Below are 14,521 nucleotides of genomic sequence, written 5' to 3' on the forward strand. Positions count from 1 at the left end.
GTGCTGTACAAAACCCCCCTGGTCTGCCCGAAAGAACACAGGTACTTATCTGCTGCAGACTGGAACCGGAGCATCTCTGTTCTTCAGAGGCACTTATGTGTTTTGGGCACCTCTTTGACCTCTGCACCTGACTGGCCCTGAGCTACTGGTGTGGTAACTTTGGGGTAGCCTTGAACCCCCAACGGTGGGCTGCCTATGCCCCAGGACTGAGACTTGTAAGTGTTTTACTTACCTCCTAATCTAACCTTTGCTTACCTCCCCCAGGAACTGTTTTTTTTGTGTTTTTTTTTTGCACTGTGTCCACTTTGAAAATAGCTTATTGCCATTTTTACAAAGACTGTATATGATATTGCTTTTATTCAAAGTTCCTAAAGTATCTAAGTAAAGTACCTTACATTTAAAGTTTTTAATGTAAATCTTGAACCTGTGGTTCTTAAAATAAACCAAGAAAATAGATTTTTCAATATAAAAACCTATTGGCCTGGAGTGAAGTCTTTGAGTGTGTGTTCCTCATTTATTGCCTGTGTGTGTTCAACAAATGCTTAACACTACCCTCTGTTGAGCCTACTGCTCGACCACACTACCACAAATTAGAGCATTCAAATTATCTACTTTTGCAATATCTTACCTCCAAGGGGAACCCTTGGACTCTGTGCACACTATTTCTTACTTTGAAATAGTATATACAGAGCCAACTTCCTACAACGTGACTATGACGGAGACTGTGTTGAATGTGCATACAGGTTGAGAATGACCAAACCATATTTGCATGTTGTCCAGGGCATCTTATAAAGCTAATTCATGCTATTAAAAGGGTGAAAACTGTCTTTTGCTGGATCAATAAAGGAATTCTAGTCAAGAAACATAAATAAATACTTATTTACAGATATTATAATGACTTTAGCTGCAAAAGGAGAGCGAAAGGCAGGTGGTTGCTAAACACCATGGAATTCACGTTAAATGTTAGGCTTACTAATACAGCCACATTGTGTGGTGGGAAAATTAGATAAGGTGTGTGAAATTTTATACGTTTGTGACAGTAGCAGCAATGATTTTCAGAGCCAACATGGATCAGATTGAAAATGTCGTCATTCCAGTTTCATTGACCTCAAGGTTTAAGGGAAAGGGCAAAGGGTTTACCATAGAAGCATATTTACGGTAGCCTTGACCAAAAAGGAGCTGAGAACTCCTTTAAAGAAAGTAATTGAAATAAAGAGGTGATATTTCCAGATGTCTTGTTTCTGAGGAACTGTGCTGGATTGTTCCATGGTGGGTTACAACATAAAAAGCAAATCTGGTTGTCCCAGCATTTGTGTCAAATCAGCCCATTTTTTTTTCAGTCTTGTGTGAGCTGCTGCCCCACAAATTGCACAAGATATTTGTATGTATGATTGTGTAGCTATCTGTCCACCTTGGGATATTGACTTGTCTGCCTCTTGTACTATCACTAATTTGTTGATCCTTAAATAGTTGTTCAGTCTCCTCCTGGTCTTTGCCTCTAATGCTTGGTTCTTCAGTCACATGCTAATTTGTGAAATAATTGGTGAAGGAGAATGAAACCTATGTCAATTGACATCCCAAGACTCTACAGACTCCTATTCTCACACAGGTACATCGAAGAACATATTCAACGGACAGGCGTGGCTATTGAGACCCAGGGCTTCACCTTTATCACAAGCGGTCGCAAGCGCGAATCTTTGACGGTGAGAATTGTTGAATTCAATTTATCCCTTGGCCTGCAAACATTGAAATCTTTTTGTCTCAGGCAGTGGAGGTTGTTCTGTTTTTTAGCAGCTGTTGTTAAGTCCTTTACCATCTTCTTTAGTGAGAGTGGGGTAGAAACTAAAGATGTTCCCGAAGTACATCCTAGCTTAACTTAATTTAATTTAAATACCACAGCCTGCAAGCCAAGAATTTACCTGCACTCTTTCTCAGGCAGAAAGAGACCACATAACTGGTTTCAGACATGGGGGTTAATATTTCCTACAGTATTTCTCATTGTTAACTGAACAAGTCACAATAACTCACTTAAATAGCTAACTTGATATGTTTCTTCCCAGGGCAATGCTACATTACACCTGTACCCTCATTTCAAACCTCTGCAGACCTTTGAAGGTGAGAGTTATCATATGTGGGTAAAATGAGCCCTTCAAAGAAGGCAATGGTCATGGGGGACTGAAATGGCACTGGTGTAGTCTGGATCACCCATCTAACTTGAACTGAACTTTAAACAAGTGAGCTGCAGTACCTTAACGTCTTGTATGTTGGTTGCTCAAAGTGAGAAATATTCTTATCTCAGTGAAAGCTTTCAAAGACTGTGATGTTTTTTTTTTTCTTCCATCTTTACCACGGGGTTGCAGATCTCTTGAATCCAGGCTTTCGATTCAATTGATTCCTTTACAGTTAATCCAATTCAAGGAGTCTGCAATCAACCTAATATAAATCTGTTACACCAACAGTCTGTACAACAAAAATGGTCTTCGCAAACCATGTGATCGCCCAGATTCAATCTGAATTTGTCTGTCTAACCCTGCCACTTGCTCTTCATAAATACAACCTAAACGTACCCCTTATCCTATCCCTAAACTCAGTGTTTTATCTCAATTTATTCATAATTTTCACTGTAGCTGTAAACCTAACTAACCATAAATGTATTCCCATCCCTACAGATTACCCCTCTATTAACCCACAGCATACATTTTTGTTTGTTGTGTATTTTCATTATAGGACAGATTCTCTTTGACGTTCTCCTCGGTGGGTTTGTTGTCATGACTTGATCATGGGAGACCGAGCATAAGCTAGAAAATGCTAGGGACGTGCACTGTCTTCTTTTAAAACGATGGTTTCCAAGGGAAACATTGAGGGTGGGTTTTTTGGAAAGTATGCATTTGAATGACAAGAACTATCTTGTGTGTCTTGATTCACCACTTTTAATTGTTTTCTAAATAGTTGTGCAAGTACATGCATCTTTAAGCCTTTAGAAGGGGCTGGAGCTATTTTTCTCCTTTTACTAGGAGTCTCTTCTTCTTCTGGGTTTATGCTAGCGTCAGGGGACGGGTTGGAGAGAGAAAGTGGTGAAGGTCTGAAGACGTATGTAGTGTGATATGTAACTTCTAAGCTTTCTTGCCTGCAGGTGTATCAGAGTACCTGAGCACTGAGATCTCCACCTCTAAGCAGAAGAAATTCAGTTTAGTCACATTTGTGGACACACCTGGCTTAGTGGATGGTGACATGAAATATCCCTTTGATGTGGACAAGGCCCTTCTGTGGCTAGGTGAGTGGCAGAGTGATTGCTAGCAGATGGAGCAAGGGGGGAGCATTATTTGTATAAGCTCACTATCGCCAAGATTGGCTTGCGCATGTACAACCTGATATCTGCTTCAGCTTTTGTTCCAAAAGTAGAATTGCTTCTGGTGGACAACTAGATGTGGGTTACTCATGTTATGAATTCTCCCAATGCCCAGCATTCAACAGAAATTCTTTCCTAGGTCTCCACGTCGACAAAGTCACAATTACACGGCTCCGCATGTGACTCCGTCTGACGTCATTGGGGCCATAAGAAGTCCTTGCTGGCGTTGGTTCCCTTTTTTCCGCACCTTCGACACTAACAGTTTTCTACCTTTCCCTTGCATCTCTGCTGTATCGAGGGAGTTATTTTGTAGCGCTACTGTTTCTCCACTGAAGAAATCCAGGTTTGTAGTAAGTGCGGGGGCCATACATCGGTGACTGATCTGCACGAGAACTGCCTCTGGTGTTTGAGCTCGGATCATGTCATGGCAGGTTGCTCTCCCTGACAACGCAAGAATCTGAAGGCTCTAAAAGAAAGGGAGGCAAAGCTCTTTATATCAAAGGCTAAGCAAGAGAAAAGAGGTAGACGAAGATCGAGGACTCAGGACACTTCATCGCACAGGTCATCGAGGTCTCACAAGAAGCGATGTCGACTACATGAGTCACGGCTCTGCTAATCCAGAGTTCGGTCGGTGTCCCCGACTTCGAGGACGTGGCGCAGCACGACTTGGGAAGTCAGTCCCACTGTGGCTCCGCAACCACAGTCACCTGAGGCATCTCCGGTGATGACTTTGATTGAGATCTGAGTTGCCTGCGAGTCCAACAGCTCACTGTTCCCTTGCATCTTCCCAAATTCACGAGTTTAGGGCTCGGGCGCCATATCCAGCCCAGCCACCTCAAGGAGAGGATCCAGGAGCGGATCCGTCTTTCTTCCTGAATGCTATGTTTAGCATTTTTAATAGGGCAATGATCCCCTCTAGTGCACCTGCTGGTCCCACGGGTCCATTGGCTTTTACGCTGGGATTGCTGGCGCCGTATAAGCGGGCTCCATTTATGCCCTTTTTACCAGTAACACGTTTCGAGGGTACAGGCACAGCGCAGAGGATGTCACCACTTCTATCCCAGATGACAGCACCAGCGGTGCTGATGCCGGCATCGGATAAATGTCGTCACACTACTCTGCCGTTGAATGTGGATTCGTCTCTCCCACCTCCACCAGTCTTGCCCTCTTGTTTAAGGGCATAGTTGACTTTGATGAATTCTCTATTGATGCCTCGTTTGGAGTTTAGGCTAAGGTCTAGAAGAAAGGCTTTAAGACTTCTGTAAGAGCAGCAGTATCTAGAGGAACAACAACAGAAACAGTTGGAAGAAGGAGACATTCCTGGGCCTTCGGATGATATCCAGGGATTAGACACTGCTAGTGGGTTGGATACATCCCCTGAGTTGGGACGTTTTATACCCTGGAGGTGAACTCTCGGCAGAAGCAACTACCTATCATGGGGTGATTTGGAAGGCAGCAGAATTTCTGGACTTGCCACTGCCTGCGAAAACTAGTTGAAAACTAATATTCTGATGGAGGTTCTACATTCATCAGCTTCCTCTTCAGAGCCCCTTCTCCCATTCAATGACACTTTGACAGAGCCCATATTAGAAATATGGAATAAACTGGTTACTACATCTGTGGTTTCAAGGACTGTGGCCAGAAGGTACAAAGATGCTCCAGATGATCCACAATTTGTGTCCAATACCCAATGCCGGATAGCTTGGTGGTACATGCTTCTTGTACTTAAAGGTTGGCTCCAGGATCATTTCCTACAACACCTTCTGATAGGGAGTCAAAGCGCATGGAGCAGTCGGCAAAGAAATGCTTTTTCTCAGGAAGCATGTCCTTAAAATCGCTGAATGCAACTTGTGTTCTGGGGAGATACACTTATGCCCTAATGGGTACGGTGAAAGATGTCGTCCATAAATTGCCTCAGGAAGTACAAGAACATTTTAGTGAACTGTTGCAGGACAGTCAAGCAACAGCTAAGCAGGTGATTCAGTCAGGTCTGGACACTACGGACTCAGTTTCTAGAGTCATGGGGACTTCCTTTGCGACTAGGAGGCATGCTTGGTTCAGAGGTTCTGGTTTTTCCTCTGATTTGCAGGCTACATTGATGGACCTCCCATTTGATGGTGTAAGACTGTTTGGAGCAAAGGCGGACTCTGCCCTGTAAAGGTTTAGGGATAGCAGAGCCACTGCAAAATATTTGGGCCTTTAGGTGTCTTCTACGCCCTTCAGACCTCTCCACAGATTCAGAGGGTTTGGCCGTCGGTTGTCCTTTTGTGGGAGGCAGCAGTCCCACGTCCCAACAGCCTGCCAACCCTCTCTACAGGTCCTATAGGGGTCATGGGTGAGTTAGAATGCAGGGAGCCATCCAGCAGCCTTCCTCTTTATCCTTTGGGGGAATCCAGCCAGGGAAGCAGCCCTAGTTCTCACTTTGTTCACCAGCATGTCCTACCCGTAGGTGGAAGACTTACATTTTCTCCACGTGTAGAAGATAACATCAGACCCTTGGGTGTTGAGCATAGTGAGAAAAGGTTATGCCCTTCTCATTCGGGAGTTTTAACCCCCCTTCCTTCCCTCCCTCTCATTTGTTTAGCTCAGAAGATCATCTCCTGTTGCTTTAGCAGGAGGTGCACACCCTTTTGTTAAAAGGTGCAGTGGAGTTGGTTCCGTAGCAAGAAAGGGGTCAGGGATGTGATTCAGGGTATTTCCTGATTCCCAAGAAGGATGGCCGATTAAGACCTATCTTGGACCTGAGGATTTTGAACTGGTTCCTCTGAGAGGAAAAGTTCCAAATGCTGACCCAACACAGGTGCTTCTTGCATTGAACAAGGAGGACTGGATGGTGACTATCGACTTGCAGGATGTTTATTTTTATATCCCTGTTCTGAAGCCGCACAGGAAGTATCTCCAGTTCATGGCAGGGTTGCAGCACTACCAGTTTGCGGTCCTTCCTTTTTTGGTCTTACTTCTGCCTCTCGAGTCTTCACAAAGGTGATGGCAGTGGTGGCAGAGGAACTTCGAAGGAAGAGAATATCTGTATTCCCTTCCCTGGACGATTGGCTGATCAGAGCATAGTCCCCAGAGTTTGTGCTGCATCAGTTGCAGGTGACAACCCGGTTGTTGTTGAACCTGGGCTTTACGGTAAACATGCCAAAGTCTCACCTGGAGCCCTCTCAACGCCTCCTGTTCATAGGGTCAGTACTGGAAACAACATTGTCTGGTCTAACCTCTCCCACAAATGATATAGGACATTAAGGAGAGGATTCCATTGTTTCAAAGGGGTATAGCAGTTCCAGTCCTCAAGGTCCTACGTCGGCTCGGTTATTCGCTTCCTGCATTCTGTTGGTCACTCACACACGTTGGCACATGAGGGCTCTACAGTGGTGCCGCCGCAAGCTGTGGTTTCAACACAAAGGGGATCTCAAGGAGTCGATAACGATCTCCAGAGATACTGCAATGGATCTGCAGTGGTGGTCTGTGGACGGCAACCTCTCTGAAGGAAGGTCGTTTGGTCTTCCACCTCCAGTGACCACAGTCATAATGAATGCTTCCACTCTAGGGTGTGGAGCTCATCTGGGGGACCTGGGGATCAAAGGCCATTGGTCCCCAGTAGAACATATGTTTCACATCGGTCTGTTGGAATTGCGGGCGATATGTCTGGCTCTCAAGGCCTTCTTCCCGTTCATTCGCAGTCAGCCTGTACAAGTCTTTACAGACAATACTACTGTGACGTGGTACATCAGCAACCAGGGAGGAGTAGGGTCATACCTTCTCTGCAGAGATGCTCTGCCTCTCTGGTCCTGGGTACAGGACCATCGGATTTGCGTAGTAGCAAGCCATCTGGCTGGAGTTCTCAACGTACGTGCGGACTGTCTCAGTCTGCACTTTTCGGTCAATCACGAGTGGCATCTCCATCCGGATGCAGTTCTTCACGTCTTCCGGATGAGGGGAGCACCTCAGATAGACCTGTTTGCCACTCAAGAGAACGCACACTTCCTGTCTCCTGCCTCCAGTATCCGATGTAGGGGGCATTGGGGGATGTGTTTCAGCTGACCTGGAGCGACCGACTGCTTTATGCGTTTCCTTTCATCCCCTTTATTCCTCTAGTTCTGAGGAAGATTCGCCAAGACCGGGCCCAAATCATATTAATAGCCCCAGATTGGCCAAGAAGGGTGTGGTACACAGATCTTCTTCAACTCTCACTGTGTGCTCTTGTCTCCCTCACAGGGGAGACCTCCACTCACAGTTGCAGGTTCTATACCCCCACCTCCAGAGCCTGCACCTACATGCCTGGAGATTGGACGGGGCATCTGAGTTCTTCTCTCCCTCCAGAAGTGGTGGATGTTATCTTATTGGCCAGGCGACAATCAACCAAGACCGTCTATGCTGGTAGATGGGCAAAATGTGTTACTTGGTGTGGAGAGACACAAATTGATCCCTTAAAAGCCCATTTATCTAATATTTTGCAGTTTGCTCTTTCCTTAACACAGAAAGGTTGCACAGTTGCGACAGTGAAAAGGTATTTATTGGCACTGTCTACTTTTCTTTGCCTACCTGATCAACCTTCCCTATTTAAGTCACCCAAAGTTTTTAGGTTCCTTAAAGGGTTAACAAACACATTTCCTCCCACTCCGTTTATAGTGTCTCAGTGGGATTTGAATTTAGTTTGGACTTTTTTGATGGGTTGACCGTTTGAGCCTATGCATACTTGCCCGTTGAGGCTCTTAGTTTTTAAGACAGTTTTTCTAACAGCCATCGCGTCGGCTAGACGTGTGAGTGAGCTTCAGGCTCTTAGTGTGAAACTGCCTTTTACTACCTTTCATGCTAACAAGGTGGTGCTGAGAACCAGGGTAGCTTTCCTTCCTAAGGTAGTCACTCCCTTCCACCTGGGACAGTCTATAACTCTTCCGTGCTTTTACCTGGCACCCCATGGCTCCCCATCCATCAGAGGAGGAGAAAAGGCTGCATCGCTTGGATCCGAGAAGGGCCCTCAGCTTCTATATAGAAAGACTTCAGAGTTGATGATCAGCTTTTCATTGGCTATGTGGGCAAAATGAAGGGCAAAGCCACCCACAAGAGAACTCTTTCAAGATGGGTCAGTCATAGCATAAAGATTTGTTATTCGCTAGCATTGGGGTCCGTTCCACCAAGGCTAATTCTGCCACTTTGGCTTTAGCTAGAGGTGTGCCGGTTGCTGATGTTTTGTAAGGCAGCAACTTGGGCTTCCCTCTACACTTTCGCAAAGCATTATTGTTTACACTCGAAAGTGAGGAGAGTTGGCCATTTCACCCATTCTGTTTAGCAGGACTTCTTGGTTTGACCAGTCGGGCACCCACCTCTGAGTGCGGGACTGCTTTAGGATTATAATCATAAGGTGAGGAATCCACAGGTAGTCCTATCCATCAGAAGAACAAGTTAGTTACCTTCGGTAACGCTTTTTCTGGTGGATAAGGTAGCTATCTGTGGGTTCCTCACAGTCCCACCCCCCTCCCCTGTTGCCTGTCTGGTCATACCAAGAGTACTATTGATGTGTTAGATCACGTGTATATATATATGTGTATATATATATATATATATATATATATATATATATATATATATATATATATATATATATATATATATATATATATAGATTTGTTTTGATTTATATATGTATATAAAGGATTTTTTAATGTGTGTATATATATTGAGTTGGCACGTGTTGTGCTTGTGATGTGGGTATTTACCTGTATACATCGAAAGCACGGGGAAACAAAAAAAGTGGTGAAACTGACATCACGCCGGCGAGGACTTCTTATGGCTCTGATGACCTCAAATGGAGTCGCCTGTGGAGCCGTGTAGTTGCGACGTCCTCGTCGACATGGAGGGAAAGGAAAAAATGTCCGTTGAATGTTTGCGCATTAGGAGAATTCATAAGGTGAGGAATCCACAGGTGTAGCTACTGTATCCACCAGAAAAATCGTTACCGAAGGTAAGTAACTTGTTCTTTGGGCACACTGAGCTTTCGCGATGTCAACTGCTTTGTCTTGTACTGTCTTTTTCCTATGAGCATCTGCATAGAGTAGCTAGTTCTGACCTTAAAGGGCCTAATTCTTCTTTACCCTCTCTCTTTCAGGTGAGCTATGTGACCTCATCTTTGTCTTCTTTGATCCTATGGGTCAGGCCCTTTGCAAGAGAACCCTGAACATTGTGGAGCGTCTCAACGAGCACCATGGGGACAAGCTACGTTTCTACCTCAGCAAGGCAGATGAGGCGGGCACAGAGAGTGACAGACAGGTGCCCGTGGGGTGAAGTAGATCTAGGAGACAAAAAAGAGATTTGCAGACAAAGCAGTCTTAGACAAACTAATGGATATCTCTGTGTTTGGTAGTACATCTTGCAGCAGCAGTATGGGAAGCAATGGCAGACTAGGTGGGCTAAGAGACCAACATTTCTGAATAATTGGGTTGGTATTGCTGAAGGCAGGGGTATCACACCATGATTGACCTTTAAAGTCACAGGCCCAGTATTGTTGACTCAGGTTTGTGGATAGATAGCAACTAAAACAATCCTCAATAAGCAGCTGGTTTTTGTTTAAAATCTGAGTGATCCATTGGGAGTTTGACTAGGCTCGTATCTTGCTAATTACCTCCAGTTATATTGCTTTCTCACCGCCCTTGCTTTAGACCTGGCGTAATGCTGTATTTTCTGCATTAAACCTTCAGGACATGTGATGCTTTGCAGCACCTTAGTCCTCAGTATGGAATGCAATTAGTACTGAATAGCTTGCATGACTCGATATGTACTTGAACTAGAAGCATTCCTGTATTTTGTGTTTGGTGAATGTTGAGGGTTTCATATGGCGAATGTTTTATATTCTGGTGATTCTTTAAACAATTTGAGGTTGTAACAGCTTGTGATTGGTTTCCTGGCCCACCTGGGTGCTGTCTAGCAAACTGCACAAACGTTAGTCATGAGGTGTTGGTGTGGAGCAAGAGAAGTGCCTAGCATGTGCTGACTTCAGTGACTTGCAAATCTTATGATAATATTCTCGCCCTTTAGCGCGTGTTGATGCAGATCGTTCAGGAACTGTGCAAGAGGCCCGGGCTAAACAAGTGTGGATTCGACATGCCCACGATATACATCCCTAACCCAAACAAGGTATGTCAATCTGCAGGTATCCACTCTTTACAGGCAAGATGAATGGCCTGCTAAAATCTATGCTTTGTATCTCCCGAACCCCTGCAGTATGGTAGAGCATCCAGAACCATGCATAAAAAGACAATCTGTATCTACGACACAACAGACTAAAATTCATGGCACTTAAGGGCAGCATTGGTGAGAACATAATATCCCTTCTCGTGGACTCAGTCTTCTGTCACCATGTTCACCTACACTACCTATGCCTCGTCAGTGACGAAACATGGTATCTTAGTTAACCAAACAAGTACAATGTTTTCCATCACAGTCTCAAATTCTCCTCCTACTTAACCTACTTAGAAACTGAATGCAGTGTTGCCTTGAGCCTTCCCTCTTTGCCCTATGCCAATGTGGCCTACTCCAGCCTGTATGGGAACTGTGTTCAGTAACGTAACTTCAGGCAGCTGCAATAGAATGGGACCTGCTAACTTGCGGGAATGCACCAGTGCTACTTCATCTCTCAAAGTGCAGACGTGAATGTCTTGCAGTTGTGGAAATTATAAAATCCATGTTTTACAGGAAGCATTCATTATAACGGCCTTTGTCCGCTGCCCGAAACTTCAGCACTATTGATATTCTAGAACTCATTCATCATCATATTTTCTAGTTCTGCATGTGTCCATTTTCTGCCTCTGAGGCAGATTTTTCAGGAATTTTGCTCTACCCGATACCGCTTATGCCAGGTGTACTCTGAACACCTGGCTTTTCGTAATCTAGCCTGATGATAGTGTTCCTGCAGTATATCTGACTAGTCAGTACATCACCATCAGAACCAAGAAGCTTCTCTGGAGGTATTGTAGCGCTTTCAGAAATAAATGCTAGAGGCATATGTTGCTGTAGATACACATGCTGTGCATACACATGCTGTGCGTACTCCTACCACTGAGTATTGGGTCTGAAAGTGTGCAAGTTGTTTTTCTTCAAAGAAGTCTTTTAAGTCAATAAGAGGTACAGTGACTCCTCGTCTTGGTGATCATGAGCATCAACTCCATTGTTAATCTTCTTTCCACCGTCTGCATTGGACGTGTGTTCCTGTGCTCCGGTTCGACACGGTTGTGGTTCTGTTTTCGGTTCATGATACTTTTCCCTCCGTCGGTATTGTCTTCGATGACATTCCTCTTTTCCCTTGTGTATCAGCTTTCATTAATTTGAACACGCTGGGTCCGCATCGATCGCTGCCTCTCCAGGTCCTCACCCTTAGGGGCCCACTCCTGTAACATTTCTTACGAATGCTTTGCCAATGATGGAAAGGATGCCCTTACGTTGTTGTCCTTTCTCCACGTGAAGTGCCCTTGGACCGACTTGCATCAGGTCTGCAATCTCTACCTGTCGCCTGAACACAGCTAGGCCCACTGTGACGTTTGCTGCTCTGTCAGCTTCAAGAAAACTCTTTGCAACCATCATGCACGTCGGCTTGAATTGTCACAGAGAAGCATAGAAGTAATACCAGACCTTTTTGGTCTTGGTGACGTAGACAAAAATCAGCACCCTCAGCCATAGGTTGCAGAGGAAGAGGCCTTCTTTATTTAGGGAAGCTCCCGATCCAATCTCTAGATGGACACTAAGGACCTTCCACCTACTCAACAGTCTGTGTGTACTGTGCCCCCTTTCCCCTTCAACACCATCCTAAACAGCCTTCGGCTAAAAGACATGCTGCCCCTTTAGAACACCAGACCAAGGCTCTCGGTCCGCCACTGCTTTCCAGCCATGGTTGGAACCAAACAACTGCTTCGGGTGCCCACTCTAGCTTTGGCTCGGTGCCGAGGAAACTTTCCAAGCAGAGTGCTGCAGCCCCAACTCTTGTGGAATTTGATTGCCCTTTAGTGTCGAGCTGATCTTCAGCGCCGAGCTGACCCTTGTAATCAACTTCCTCCGCATCAACACTGAAATTAAAAACACTTCCAGATCCAAACATTTCGAAGCTGATTTCAAAAAAATTCCGGCGCAACAGTCAAGCCCATACTTCGACTGCAGGAACAGCTAGACTTCAGACAAAAACAAATGGTCATTGAGCCTCATATGGGCCACATCCTTGCCCGCCCTTAGGCCGCTGCTGCTTTACCAACCCAAAGACAGTTGTTGTTTCAGGGAACCATGGCGATTCCAGTTCCTACAAAAACACACAAGAAGGCAGATGAGGCTCCCAGTCAGTTTCCCTTTTGCACCACCATCCCCACCACCCATTCCACCTCCTTTGCCCTCCCTACCTAATTCTCCAGGAAACCCACTTGACATTTCACTTCAGGGGTCTCCACTTTCTGACACGGTTGGTCCTGATGGGGTGGAGGACTCTTTCGCCATTCCTACACAGGGCGACCAGTGGGATACCTATGATTAGACCCACCAGAGGACACAGACCCTGATCTCTGCCCTCCCCTCCCTGTGACACATCATATCCGAATGTCATAAGGAACCCTTAGAGGAGGACTTCCTTTTGGAAGTATTTTCTTCCACTTACAGCTCCACCCAATACCTCCCAGTGCTCAAGGCATGCTTAGACATACCACAGATATTTTTAAAGTCCCTATTAGAGCTAATGTTATAACGCCCACAGCGGACAACAAGTACAAGGCCTCTCCGTCTGACCTCCTCTTTATTCAAGGGCAACTGCCGTCAGACTCCTTAGTCATTACCACTGCCCGTAAGCGGGCAAACTTTCAGGTCAGCGGAGATTCCTCATTGACAAATAAAAGGAGCGAAAGAATTGATGCTGTGGAGAAAAGGGTAGTAGTGTAATCGGCCAACCATTGGCATATTCCAAACTGTATGGCCCTTGCAAGTTATGACAATGCCCACTGGGACGAGGTGGAGGACCTTCTCCAATACCTCCCAGAGAAGCACAAAATATGGAGCCAAGAACTTGTCACAGAGAGCAAGCTTATTTCTCTTAGATCGATTATCTAAGCTTTACATGGCGGCCGGGGGGGGAATGGGTGGGGGGGGGGGGGGAAATGTCAAACCAAGCATTCTTCTGCGGAGGTATGCATGGTTCTGTGTTCCTGGGCTTAAGCCAGAGGTTCAGCAGAACATACTGAACATGCCCTTTGATGACGAGCATCTTTTTGGCCCCCGGGTGGACCAAAATTTTGAAAAAATAAGACAGGTGGCAAAAGCAGTGGGGGCACTACAAACTCCAGCTCCCTGTGGCTCCTTTCAGGGTGTGAAAACCACCTCCCCGGACACCTCAACTTTTTAGCAACGTACCCAGGGCCAGCACACCATTCCCAGGGTTTACTTCAGGAAATCCTACAGGGGCAATAACTCTACAGGCACGGGTCGTTTCCAAAAGGAGCTACCCACGCCCCCAAACCAAGACCTGCCTCTTTTCTCCTGACCACTCCACGCTTGCTGGGGTATGTCTGCAAGGTTTCTTTCCTACATGGCAAACCATCACCTCATACCAGCTGATGTTCCATATTATCCAACGTGGTTATTGTCTGGAATTCACTTTCACACACCCCAACATTCCACCTTGCAGACACAGGCTATCAGTAGAACATGAAACACTACTCAAAGAGGAGGTCAAAGCCCTCCTCCTCAAAGTGGCTATAGAACCCTTCCCTAACCATCAGCTTGGTACAGGAGTTTACTTACCATACTTCCTAATAGCCAAAAAAGGATGGTTTCCTACTGCCTATTTTAGACTTCAGGCCCCCAAACTACTACATCCTATCAAGACTTCCATATGATAATCCTTCAGAATGTCACTCCACCTCTTCAGCAGAGCTCCTCATGGCTGGTCTGAACCTAGAGGGCGCCTGTTTTCACCTTCCAATACACTCGACACATCACCAGTATTTCTGATTTGTGGTAGACGGAAGGCACTACCAGTTCAAAATCCTCCCCTTTGGGGCGACTGCTGTTTCTCAGATAGCCACAATGTGCCTTGCTGTGGTAGCTACTCACCTGTGCAGTGTGTTCATGTATTCCAATATCTGCACGATTGGCGTATTAAAGCTGCCACCTGTCAAGCGTCAAAACCACACACAAATCGAGATA

General features: G+C 45.6%; 1 protein-coding gene across 1 annotated transcript in view; it reads left to right on the forward strand.

Annotated features, from left to right (window-relative positions):
* The window catches only part of LOC138304177 (uncharacterized), a 152,122-nt gene that overhangs the window by 56,749 nt on the left and 80,852 nt on the right, over positions 1-14,521 (forward strand). Inside the window, exons 3-7 of the mRNA XM_069244012.1 lie at positions 1,610-1,703; positions 2,061-2,115; positions 3,134-3,274; positions 9,459-9,619; positions 10,385-10,483. Coding sequence (XP_069100113.1) covers positions 1,610-1,703; positions 2,061-2,115; positions 3,134-3,274; positions 9,459-9,619; positions 10,385-10,483 — 550 coding nt within the window. The remainder of the gene's footprint in view (positions 1-1,609; positions 1,704-2,060; positions 2,116-3,133; positions 3,275-9,458; positions 9,620-10,384; positions 10,484-14,521) is intronic.

This window comes from Pleurodeles waltl, chromosome 7, assembly GCF_031143425.1.
Source record: "Pleurodeles waltl isolate 20211129_DDA chromosome 7, aPleWal1.hap1.20221129, whole genome shotgun sequence".
Taxonomy (NCBI): domain Eukaryota; kingdom Metazoa; phylum Chordata; class Amphibia; order Caudata; family Salamandridae; genus Pleurodeles; species Pleurodeles waltl.